Source organism: Carcharhinus amblyrhynchos, chromosome 15 (assembly GCF_965287045.1).
Source record: "Carcharhinus amblyrhynchos chromosome 15, sCarAmb.v2.hapA, whole genome shotgun sequence".
NCBI lineage: Eukaryota > Metazoa > Chordata > Chondrichthyes > Carcharhiniformes > Carcharhinidae > Carcharhinus > Carcharhinus amblyrhynchos.
The window spans coordinates 2,946,673-2,959,750 of record NC_137338.1 but is presented as its reverse complement, the minus strand read 5'-3'; the positions used below and the strand labels follow the sequence as shown (position 1 = coordinate 2,959,750).

Sequence of the window (13,078 nt, the reverse complement as noted above, 5' to 3'; positions counted from 1 at the left end):
AAGTTATCAGTCAGTCAAACTTTGTTATGTCTCATTTCCTTTGAGAGGAATAGAGGAAGCTATAAATAAACATACAAATAAATCTCTGGAGCAGCAGGGGAATTGAACATTTTTACATAACATGAGAGTTTTTCCCCTGACTGAGGGGAGGCCAGGGCCTGAGGCCTGGTTTAAGAGCAGCAGCAGTGCTCCAAGCCTGAGGCCTCTGGAATTCCCTCCTTAAACTGTCCCACTTCTCTCTCTCCTTCCTTTTTAAGGCACTTATAAAGCCTACCTCTTTGACTAAGCTTCTGGTTCGCAATGTCCTGAACTAGCCCAACTGCAAATTTAGTTTGTAAGATGGTCCTGTGAAGCCCTTCAGGGGTTTATTTGATTTGATTTGACTTATGATTGTCACATAGAAACATAGAAGATAGGAGCAGGAGGAGGCCATTTGGCCCTTCGAGCCTGCTCCACCATTTATCACAATCATAACTGATCTTCCAACTCAATAGCCTAATCCTGCTTTCTTCCCATAACCTTTGATCCCATTCACCCCAAGTGCTATATCCAGCTGCCTCTTGAATACATTCAATGTTTTTGCATCAACTACTTCCTGTGGTAATGAATTCCACAGGCTCACCACTCTTTGGGTAAAGAAATGTCTCCTCATCTCCGTCCTAAATGGTCTACCCTGAATCCTCAGACTGTGACCCCTTATCCTGGACTCCCCCACCATCAGGAATATCCTCCCTGCATCTACCCTGTCTAGTCCAGTTAGAACTTTATAAGTCTCAATAAGATCCATCCTCATTTGTCTGAACTCCAGCGAAAACAATCCTAACCCAGTCAATCTCTCCTCATACATCAGTCCCACCATCCCCGGGATCAGCCTGGTAAACCTTCTCTGCACAAGTATTGGGATGCAGTGACAGGTATTGTTTCTTGTGCTCTATACAGACAAAGCATGCTGTTCATAGAGTACATGGGGAGAAGGCACGGAGAGGGTGCAGAATGTTGTGTTACAGTCATAGATAGGGTGTAAGGAAAGGTCAACTTAATAATGGTAGGTCCATTCAAAAGACTGATGGCAGGACGAAAGAAGCTGTCTTGAGTCAGACAGTAATGTTAAAGTTGCTATATAAATGCAAGGTTTTATTGTTTTTCCATATGGGCAGCATTCAGACTAGCATTCAGTACCCTACACTTGTTGCCTTGAGAAGGGAATACTGAGTCTTCTCCTTCAACCCCAGAATTCTGGGTCCTCATTTCTTTGCAAGCACAAATCCTCGGCTTCACTTTCCAAATCCAGGATTTCCAGTCATCCCAAAGGACAAGGGCAGCAGATGCATCGGAACGTCAGCATCTCAAATTCATTTTTTATATGTCTTACACTGAGATACCCATTTCCTGATCTTTCAAAAGTCAATGTTGCTGGGAGCCAACATGCATACAGCAAGATCCCACAAAAAGCCTCAGGTGTCCTGAGACCTGCCTCCTAGATTTCTTTTGTAACTGTGGGCCCAATTTTACCATCGCGTTGCGCCCGTTTCCAGGCGTGAAAACTTGGTAAAGTCGGGCGTGAGACGAGTAGGGCAATCCGCGCCGGTTCCCCCTTCACCAAGGCCTGAAAATGGGGACCGCGCCCAAAATGGGCACGATGAAAAACTTAAACGAATTTGCCGGCGTCTAAATTGACTTAATGAGCTGCACACCCAACCTTACCGGCCCTTGCCCCTTTATCGCCGCGTTCACCCATCCAGAATCAGCCCAAAACAGACATGTTCCATAAAAGTCCGATTCAGGTACTCCAGTTAATGAGGAGGTAAGTCCCGAGTGTCCGCTGTCACTCTGCCTGAGATCAGTGGCGGGGAAGAGGGGTCCGCTGTCACTCTGCCTGGGGAAAGAGAGCGGGGGGGAGGGACCGGCGATCAGTCTGGGTGGCAGGGTGGAGGGGGGATAAGGGGGTCAGTAATGTTGTGGGGGTGAGACAATGTCTGTGGGGGCCAAGGGAAAGTGTTACCTCGCTCGGGAGGGATGTGGCAGGGGAGTAGCATTCTATATTTTTTTCTCTGCGCGTGTGCAGTTGGAGGCTGCAGTGTTTCGGACTCGCTGATATTTTTTTCAGGCACAGTGCGTACGGGGGAGCCTGAGAACGGGTCTAAAAGTCGGATCTGAAACACTCCCAATTTCAAGCCCGCCCAGCACTTATATCAAAACGGTAAAATAGGCCACGATGTGTCAAAAACTCTGGCAGGAAAAGCCATCTGCACAGCCGGTAGGCTACAGACCACCTTTCCTGTCTGAGCTGACACATGCGCCGGAATTCCACCGCCTCACCCGCCACAGAATCGGAGCAGGCAAGGGGCGCACAACGGAAATATCTGCTGACCTCAGCTGAGAAGTTCCAGGCTCGCTCGTCCCGAAGCCATAACGTCCCGCCCGGGGTCAACGGGGCTCTCCATTGTCCACCCTTCGCCCAGTCTGGTGCCGTGCTGGACGGGGCGGCAAAATTCCAGCCACAGTCCAAAAATGAGAACGTCTCGTCTGCTGTCTTTGAAATGAGATGTTAACTGGTGGCTCTGTCTCCCCTCTGCCAGTCGCTCCTCTTTATCCCATTCACCGGGAGGCGGTGGGGGGGAGGGAGGGAGGGAGAGAGGAACAACCAAAGGGAAGATCTTTGATAGGGTAGAGGGCAGCAGAGATTACATCACAAAGATGTCGTGAAACAGAGGGCAAAGGGTTTTGTAACATTGGTAATAAAGAGTATAAGGGTGAATGGCAGAATAATCAAGAGTTGTATCAGAAAGCAAAAACATGAGAACAAGATACAGACTGGCCCTTAGCAAAAGAATCAGAATCTAAAAGGAGGCAAGGATTGCTGATCTGAAATTGTTGAACTCAATGCTGGATCTCCAAATGGGAAGATGTCCCTCCAATAGCTTCCACTATTGGCCGAGAATAGAAGTGTGAGCATGAGAACAAGGTGGTCATGCCGAGCCCTGACTCTGTTATCAAACCTGCTGTTAGGAGGCGGACACACTGACCTCTACCTCATAGAGACTGAGTGTTAACTCTCACTGACACCCCCTGAACCACAGCCGCACCGCCCAACACCAAGCCACCTCGTTACCTTCCTTTACTTCTCAAGACAGCTCATGTCTGAGCACTAACCATCCAGGCAAAACTTTTCATTTAGTTTGATTTCAGATTTCCAGCATCGCAGTATTTTACTTTGATGTTAGTTCTCCCCGGTGTCCAAAACAATTAGTGTCACAAAAATTGACTATCTGGTGATTACGGTGTGGCTTTTTTGTGGGATCTTGCTGTGCACAGATTGGCTGCCACATTTCCAACACTACAACAGTGACTATTCTTCAAAATGTTTCATTGACTGTAAAACACTTTGAGATGTCTAATGGCTGTGAGGAACTGAATACCAGTCTTTTCTCTTTAGATGCCAGTTGCGCACAGACACACACACACACACACACACACACATACATGCACAATACACACATATGCCCACATGCACACAGACACACAAAATCTACACATACACACACACAAACACACATAAACCCACACACACACAAACACATACACTCACACATGCAAAAACACACTCACAAACATACACAGAAATGCACATACACTCAAACACTCATACACACAGAAACACAGAAACACACACATACACACACACATCTGCACATACAGATACACAGGCAAATACACACACATATACACCTGCATACACAGACATAGATACACAGACAGATGGACACACAGAAACACACATTCAAACACACACACCTGAGCGCGCATGGAGACAGGCAGAAAGAACAGGACAGATGTGCAGTCCTGCATGGTTATTGAATGAGATCACACCTACAATCAGAGCTGATTAGTATCTGTGATAACTCAGAGTTGATTACAGGACACTGAGGGGAGAAAGATGTAGCCAGACTCAGCCTGCCATCGATAACAATCTCTAATCTCTATCAGCACTTACAACTGTGAGATCAAGGTTACAACTGTATAGAGATCAGCCCAGCCCTGTCTCTGTTTACTTCTCTGTTGCTTTCTCTCACTTTGTCGCTCACTGTCTGTATTGCTTTCTCTGTCTCCATGTCTCTGCCTCTGTCATCTATCCATCATTCATTCTTTCTTTCTCTCAAACTTTCTTTCCTTCCCTCACTTTCTTTCTTACAACCTTTCTTTCCTCTCTCACTCTCTCCTTCTCTTTCTCCCTATTTGTCCTTTTGCAATTCTCTCCTTCTTGCTCTCTCTCTCTCCCTCTTTCTGTCTTCATAGCTGCTTCTCTCTCTCTTTGCCTTTCTAGCACGTCTGTCTCTTTCTCTCCACCTTTCTCCTCCTGTCTCTCTTTCTTTCTCCTTTGCACCGTACAGTGGTACAGTAGTTAGCACTGCTGCCTCACAGTGCCAGGGACCTGGGTTCGGTTCTTGGCTTGGGCCACTATCTGTACAGAGCCTGCACATTCTCCCCGTGTCTGTGTGGGTTTCTTCTGAGTACTCCGGCTTCCTCCCACAGGCTGAAAGATGTGCTGGTTAGGTGCACTGGCTGTGCTAAATTTTCCCTCTGTGGACCCAAACAGGAGTGTGACGACTGAGGGATTTTCACAGTAACTTCACTGCAGTGTTAATGTAAGCTGACTTGTGATACTAATAAATAAGCTTTAAACTTTCTCTCCCTTTCTCTTCCCCTTGTTACTTGTCTCACTCTATGTTTCCCCAACTCACGATCTATCTCACTCTTCCTTTCCCCCTTGTTGTCTCTGTTTTACCCTCACTCTCTTCCTTGCCCAGTTGCTCCTTCTCTCTCTCCTCTATCCCTTGTTCCTCTTGCTTTTCCCCCCGTGTCTGTACGATAGGTTGAAAGATGGTGCTGGACTCACCGTGCACCGTCAGTGTGACCGAAGCCTCGGTTTTTCCCACCATGTTCTTGGCCACACACGTGTAGGTGCCCACATCCGTCGCTGTGGCATGTCGAATGACCAGCGTATTTCCCCCCTGGATCTCGGACCTGTGGAACGGATTGAGAGCGAGATGACAGAGGGCGACAGCGCGGCGTGCACAGAGACAAGGCAAGTGCTGACGTCCCAACACCGCCCCCTCGGGCGGGAGACGCTCTACGGGGCAAGCAGGGAGAGGGGGGCAGAATGGATCAGCGCACAGTCGGGGGAAGGAGTTTAGGGGGGGACGGACAGATGCGCCTCGCCGGGGCTACTGTTAAGCAAATGAAAGAACTTGCATTTCTGCAGCACCATTCCCAATCACAGGACATCCCAAAGGGCTTTACAGCCAATGAGGGCCTTTGCAAGTGTAGTTACGATGAAGCCAAGTTGGGCACAGCAAGATTCCATAGACAGCAGCGTGATGGTAATGAATTTTTTAGTGATTTTGAGAGATTAGATACTGGGGTGAGGGCGGGTGGGGGAGTTGCCCCCATGGCCCTCATTATAGCTGAGGGAATGTGGAACATCCACACTCCAGATCAGAGAGTGTTTTGTGATTTCTCATCTGTCAAAGGGTCAGTGCTGAGGGAGTGCCGCACTGTCAGAGGGTCAGTGCTGAGGGAGTGCCGCACTGTCAGAGGGTCAGTGCTGAGGGAGTGCCGCACTGTCAGAGGGTCAGTGCTGAGGGAGTGCCGCACTGTCAGAGGGTCGGTGCTGAGGGAGTGCCGCACTGTCAGAGGGTCAGTGCTGAGGGAGTGCCGCACTGTCAGAGGGTCGGTGCTGAGGGAGTGCCGCACTGTCAGAGGGTCGGTGCTGAGGGAGTGCCGCACTGTCAGAGGGTCGGTGCTGAGGGAGTGCCGCACTGTCAGAGGGTCAGCGCTGAGGGAGTGCCGCACTGTCAGAGGGTCAGTACTGAAGGAGTGCCGCACTGTCAGAGGGTCAGCGCTGAGGGAGTGCCGCACTGTCAGAGGGTCAGTGCTGAGGGAGTGCCGCACTGTCAGAGGGTCAGTGCTGAGGGAGTGCCGCACTGTCAGAGGGTCAGTGCTGAGGGAGTGCCGCACTGTCAGAGGGTCAGTGCTGAGGGAGTGCCGCACTGTCAGAGGGTCAGTGCTGAGGGAGTGCCGCACTGTCAGAGGGTCAGTGCTGAGGGAGTGCCGCACTGTCAGAGGGTCAGTGCTGAGGGAGTGCCGCACTGTCAGAGGGTCAGTACTGGAGCAGTCACTGTCACTGCTAAAGACAGATTATTTGGTGATTATCAATTGTTGAGTGTGTGATCTTGCTGTGTGAAAATTAGTTGTGGGTTCTCACTGTTACAATGCTGGCTGCACTCAGTAAGTATTTAATTGGCAATGGAGCAGTTTGAGATGTATGGAGACTGAGACAGGCTGAGAAATGGAGGCGCTGGCTTTCTCCGTCTGGTGTCTGTGATCACAGCAGCGAGGGTGGCGCTCTGGTACTGGTGTGAGTGCAGCTCCCGTACCTGCCCTTGGGTAGCATGCCATCCTCCTTTCTCCAGTGTACGGTTGGGGTGGGGTCCCCTCGAGCCTCGCACTGGAACTCCACCGTCGCGTCCACCAGCACGACCTGACTGCTGGGTTTCTTGACGAAGGAAGGTCGCTCTGGAGAGTGCGGCAAAACAAGGAGACGGGGGTTGGGGGGGGGGACATTAAAACCATCTCTCAGCATCAGCGCAGTCCCCAGGCATCACCAATCAAAACAGAAACAACCCCTCAGCCTTCCAATCGTTCTCACCACTCTCAGGCTCGTCTCTCCTCAGTCCCCTATTGGGTTAATTAGCGATGATCTATTATTACCGGATAGTGAATTCCCCGGATTCCCCTCCTCGCTCGCGGAATCTTCCCTCCCCCATCAAAGTCAAAATGGAGGATTGAACACCTCGCTGCATTTTATAGCTCTTCCCCCACACTGTGACTGGGCAGGAAATTCCTGCCTCTGCTTTGGTTTGGCACGGTGGCACAGTGGGTTAGCACCGCTGCCTCACAGCGCCAGGGACCCGGGTTCGGTTCCCGACTTGGGTCACTGTCCGCGTGGAGTTTGCACAGTCTCCCCGCGTCTGCGTGGGTTTCCACCGGATGCTCTGGTTTCCTCCCGCAGCCTGCAAGGTGTGCGGGTTAGCTGGGTTGGCCGTGCTAAATTGCCGCTTAGTGTCAGGGGGACTGGCTAGGGTAAATGCATGGGGTTATGGAGATAGGGCCTGGATGGGATCGGGGTCGGTGCAGACTCGATGGGCCAAAAGGCCTTCTTCTGCACTGGAGGGATTCTATGAAATTGAGCTTTGGTTTGGCCCAACAAGTGGAAATGTCTTCTCACTGTCTACCCCATCGAAACCCTGCATTATTCATCTCTGATCTACCTCACGGATCTATCCCTGTCACCTGCCTGTTTCTCCTCTCATCTGCAGTGCTAGCTTTCACACGTATCCTTTTAACACCCGACTCTCCCTCCGCCGCCACCTCTCTCGACTCCTGCACTGGTGCTGAATGATCAGGTCACTTCTCCCACACCTGGGACCGGATGAGCAGGAATTTCCTCCAGTGTAACACTGGGAAGGCTGAAACTCCAGTGTTTCTGAGGGAAAGCTGTCGAGCTGAAATGTTACCTCTGTTTCTCTCTCCACTGATGCTGTCTGATCTGCTGAGTTTTTACAACATTTCCTGTTTTGATTTCGCCTTCAGTATTTTCTCCTTGCCTCAGGATATTAATATATCTTGTTTTTGTTTTAGAGCTATTTAAATCACCGCTTAAAGTTCCCTCTCCTGGAGAACAGATCCCCAGCCCTGTTCAATCTTTCTTGATCATCAGAAGTTCTCATCCCTGGTGTGATCCTGCTTTCACAAGCACCTTGCAAATCCAGGATTCCTCTCACGTCTCTGGGTGGCATGGTGGGCACAGTGGTTAGCACTGCTGCCTCACGACACCAGGGATCCAGGTTCAATTCCCGGCTTGGGTCACTGTCTGTGTGGAGTTTGCACATTCTCCCCTTGTCTATGTGGATTTTCTCTAGTTGCTCTGGTTTCCTCCCACACTCCAAAGGTCAGGTGGATTGGCCATGCTAAATTGCCCCTTAGATGTCCAAGGATACGTTGGTTCAATGGATTAGCCATGGTAAATGTGTGGGGTTATGGATATAGGGCTGGGGAGAGAGCCTGTGTTAGGTATCGGTTAGAGAGTGGATGCAGACATAATGGGCCAAATGGCCTCCTTCTGCGCTCCAGGAATTCTATGCAGCCTCATGCGATATCAAAAAGGATAAGAGCAGCAGACACACGGGACCGCTTGCAAGTTCCCCTCCACACCATCCTGACTTGGAAATACATCGTCAATACTTTGCAGTCACTGGAAAATCCTGGAACTCCCACCCTAACAGCACTGTGGGTGTACCTACACCTCATGGACTGCAGCGGTTCAGGAAAGCAGCTCACCTTCCGAAGGGGCAGTGAGAGACATTATGTTAAAGTCTCAATAATTAATTATTGCAAAACCAAAACTGAATGCTGCAAATATGCAGCAGGTGAGGCAGGCACTGTAATTGGAGAAAGTGAGAGTGAACCTTTCAGCTCGATGAGTTTACCTGAGCGTCAGTATCCATGTGGTGATCAATGGGGGAGAGGAACAGGAAGGTGGAACTAACTAGCTTGCCTCTAGGGGGTTCTATGAAAGGGATAGGAACTGATAACAGACAACCTTCCTCGCGCACAACATTGTCCGGGCAGCAGGTTGGCACAGTGGGTTAGCACTGCTGCCTCACAGCGCCAGGGACCCAGGTTTGATTCCCAGCTTGGGTCATTCTCTGTGCAGAGGCTGCATGTTCTCCCCATGTCTGTGTGGGTTTCCTCCGGTTTCCTCCCACAGTCCAAAGATGTGTGGGTTAGATGGATGGGCCATGCTAAATTGCCCCTTAGTGTCAGGGGGACTAGCTAGGGTAAATGTATGCCTGGGTAGGATTGTGACTGCTGCAGATATGATGGGCCGAATGGTCTCCTTTTTGCACTGCAGCATTCTATGATTCTAAAGCAACTTGAACATCCATTATTTCCTTTCTCCTGCCAATCCGCCTTCTCTTCGGAGGTGCTGTCTCTGGGTATTTGGATATCACTCTGCAGGTTGGGACTATTCACCACCGTGACTGGACACCTCGCCCAGCGTTGCCCGTCACTCTGCGACACTCGTACTCACCCAGAACTGTCAGCTCGCCCACTTCACTGTCCCGCTCACCCACCATGTTGGTGCCCACACAGACGTACTTCCCCGCGTCGCTTTTCCGCGTGTTGGTGATCATCAGCTTTCCTCCCCGAATCTGCCGGGTTCAACACAGATATCAGAACGTCAGCTCACTGTCTGGATCACAACTGGGACGCAGGTGGGGGTGGGATCAGAGCTGGGCGGTTTAAGGAAGGGGGGTTCAGCTGGGAGGTTGGAGGAGGAAGCAGAGCTTGGGTTTTGGGTAGGAGAATGAAGGGAGCTTTGGGGGGGTTTCTTTTCAATCGTACATTCATGAGATGTGGGCAGGGCAACATTCGTTGGCCAACCCCAACTGAGTGATTTGCAAGGCCACTTCAGGGGGTGGCTAAGAGACACCCACATTGCTGTGGGTCTGGAGTCACATGTAGGCCAGACCTGAGGGGTGACACAGTGGTTAACACTGCTGCCTCAGAGTGCCGGGGACCTGGATTCGATTCCCAACTTGGGTCACCGTCTATGTGGAGTTTGCACATTTTTCCCGTGTCTGTGTGGGTTTCCTCTGAGCGCTCCAGTTTCCTCCCACAGTCCGAAAGAGGTGCTGGTTAGGGTGCATTGACCTGAACAGGCGCCGGACTGTGGCTACCAGAGGATTTTCAGAGTAACTTCATTGCAGTGTTAAGTAAGCCTACTTGTGACACTAATAACTAAGACTTAACCTCTTAAAAAAATGTCATTAATAAATTGAAGTCATCGTTCTGAGCCAGCCTCTCCCAGGTCACTGTCTGTGTGGAGTTTGCACGTTCTCTCTGTGTCTGCATGGGTTTCCTCCGGGTGCTCCAGTTTCCTCCCAGTGTCCAAAGATGTGTGGGTTAGGTGGATTGGCCATGCTAAATTGCCCCTTAGTGTCGGGGGGGGGATTAGTGGGGTAAATGAGGGTTATGGGAATAGGGCCCGGATGGGATTGTGGTCAGTATAGACTCCATGGGCTGAATAGCCTCTTTCTGCATTGTAGGGATTCTATGATTCTAATCCATCTTTCTAATGATACTTTGTCTCCAATCACAGGCTTGGCTCAGAGGCATTGTACTGACATCGATTTGATTAGATTTATTATTGTCACATGTATTAACACACAGTGAAAAGTATTGTTTCTTGCGCGTTATACAAAGCATACCGTTCATAGAGAAGGAAAGGAGAGAGTGCAGAATGTGGTGTTACAGTCATAGCTAGGGTGTAGAGAAAGATCAGCTTAATGCGAGGTAGGTCCATCCAAAAGTCTGACAGCAGCAGGGAAGAGGCTGTTCTTGACTCGGTCGGTGCGTGACCTCAGACTTTTGTATCTTGCGAAACAGTCCTGCAAACGATGTGAATTGTTGCTGCTGTTGGGTTTATTGTTGAGCTGAGGGAGGTTCAGGAGTGCTCAGATTGGAGAGAGGAAGCTCCCTTTCAGTCTGTCACTTGCCCCAGCTGCAGGCAGTCAGATTGCTGCGTGCGGCGGCAGGAGTTTTGTGTTATTAGGATTCACCACGTAATCAGTGAGCTGCATCTGTCCCTCTCGGCCTCAGTGCCGTCCCGGCGTGTGAAATTGTTCGGCAAAGAGAGCTTAATTGAATGGGCACGCTGTTAGCGAGAGTCCAGGCAACCTCGATTAAAAGAGCACAATCTTCATTGAATAGATAAACTTTCCTCAGCCCTTCAAAGGTAATCGAATTCTCTGAACACAGTCCTCTTTTCCTGAGCACAGTTGCCGCCTGAATCCTTTCCCCAACCAGCCAATTTCCCTGATTATGCTTGAATCGAAGGGTGGGGGAGGGAGGTGGGGGTGGAGGCTTTATTCACATATTCTCTGCTGCGCCCATGACGGTTTTGAGTGTGCGCCCTTGACCCAAGTCATTAATATTACATCCATTCCTTGTGGAGTGATTACCATCAGAGATGGAGCCGGTAGTGAGGAAGAGGGTGGCGCAAGTGGCAGTGTCAGTGGGCTAGCAATCAAGAGGCCCAGGCTGACTTTCTGAGGACATGGGTTCAAATCCCATCACGGCAGCTGGACGATCTTAAATGCAATTAATTAAAATTTGGAATTGGAAACTGGTCTTATTAACCGTGACCATGCATCCTTGATTGCTGTAAATCCAGCTGGTTCAAAGGTGTGCAGGTTAGGTTGATTGGCCATGCTAAATTTGCCCCTTAGTGTTCCAAGATGTGTAGATAAGGGGGATAAATGGATAAATATGTGGGATTACGGGGTTAGGGCCTGGATAGGTTGCCCACGTATTTCCATGTCACTCTATTCCACCCACCCACCCACCATCTCCCCATGTCACTCTATTCCACCCACCATCTCCCCATGTCACTCTATTCCACCCACCATCTCCCCATGTCACTCGATCCCACTGACACAAATCTGTGCAGACACGATGGGCTGAATGGCCTCTTTCTGCATTGTAGGGATTCTATGATCCTGTCGCTCTTACCTGGTCTGGTCTACACGTGACTCCAGACCCACAACAAAGTGGTCGACTCTGAAATGCCCCTCTGAACTGGCCTGGTGTGCCATTCAGTTCAAGGGCAATTAGGGATGGACAATAAATACTGGCTTTACCAGTGATCCCACATCCCAGGAACCTTTTATAAGGTCTGATTTGAAGGAGCACTGAGGTTTCCGAGGGTTTTAAGGTTAGAGACAGTTACAGAGCGAGGGAAGCATGAGGTCCTGGAGTGACTTGAAAACAAAGATAAGAATCTTCAAACCAAGTGTGAGATGTTGCCTGACCAGGAGCCAGTGGGGGATCCTTAAATCATTGTTCAAATCTTACAGAAGGGAAAAACTTATATTTATATAGCGCCATTCATAGCCTCAGGATATCTCAGGACAACGCACAAAGAAAATTACAGCACAGGAACAGGCCCTTCGGCCCTCCAAGCCTGCACTGACCATGCTGCCTGTCTGAACTAAAACCCCCTACTCCTCCGGGGACCATATCCCTCTATTCCCACCCTATTCATGTATTTGTCAGGTGCCCCTTAAAAGTCACAATCGTATCTGCTTCACTACCTCCCCCAGCAGCGAGTTCCAGGCACCCATCACCCTCTGTGTAAAAAACTTGCCTCGTACATCTCCTTTAAACCTTGCCCCTCGCACCTTAAACCTATTTCCCATAGTAATTGACTCTTCCACCCTAGGAAAAAGCTTCTGACTATCCACTCTGTCCATGCCTCTCAATCTTATAGACTTCTATCAGTTGTCCCCTCAACCTCTATCGTTCCAGTGAGAACAAAGACATCTGATAGCCAGGGAATACTTTTGAAGTCACTTCCATAACTTAGGGGCAATCAATTATGACACAGTAAAGTCCCACAAACAGCAACATGACATTGAGCAGATAAATATTGGCTGAGGGATAGACATTGACCTCAGCATAGGGGAACAACTTTCCAATTCTTCAATATAATCCCTGTGGAATCTTACATAATTACAGGTGAGAGAGGCTCGGTCAAAATGGATACAGTGAGAAAGTGGGATATGGGAAAGAAGGTGGCATAGAGCGACATGGGGAGATGTGGGTGGGTGGGATAGAGCGACATGGGGAGATGTGGGTGGGTGGGATAGAGCGACATGGGGAGATGTGGGTGGGTGGGATAGAGCGACATGGGGAGATGTGGGTGGGTGGGATAGAGCGACATGGGGAGATGTGGGTGGGTGGGATAGAGTGACATGGGGAGATGTGGGTGGGTGGGATAGAGTGACATGGGGAGATGTGGGTGGGTGGGATAGAGTGACATGGGGAGATGTGGGTGGGAGAGAGTGACATGGGGAGATGGTGAGTGGGTGGGATAGAGCGACATGGGGAGGTGTGGGTGGGTGGGATAGAGTGACATGGGGAGATGTGGGTGGGTGGGATAGAGTGACATGGG

General features: G+C 50.0%; 1 protein-coding gene across 1 annotated transcript in view; it reads right to left on the bottom strand.

Annotated features, from left to right (window-relative positions):
* Positions 1–13,078, bottom strand: part of robo1 (roundabout, axon guidance receptor, homolog 1 (Drosophila)) — a 325,286-nt gene that overhangs the window by 87,365 nt on the left and 224,843 nt on the right. Inside the window, exons 4-6 of the mRNA XM_080203340.1 lie at positions 9,155–9,275; positions 6,438–6,576; positions 4,898–5,025 (exon numbers count right to left, since the gene is read on the bottom strand). Coding sequence (XP_080059466.1) covers positions 4,898–5,025; positions 6,438–6,576; positions 9,155–9,275 — 388 coding nt within the window. The remainder of the gene's footprint in view (positions 1–4,897; positions 5,026–6,437; positions 6,577–9,154; positions 9,276–13,078) is intronic.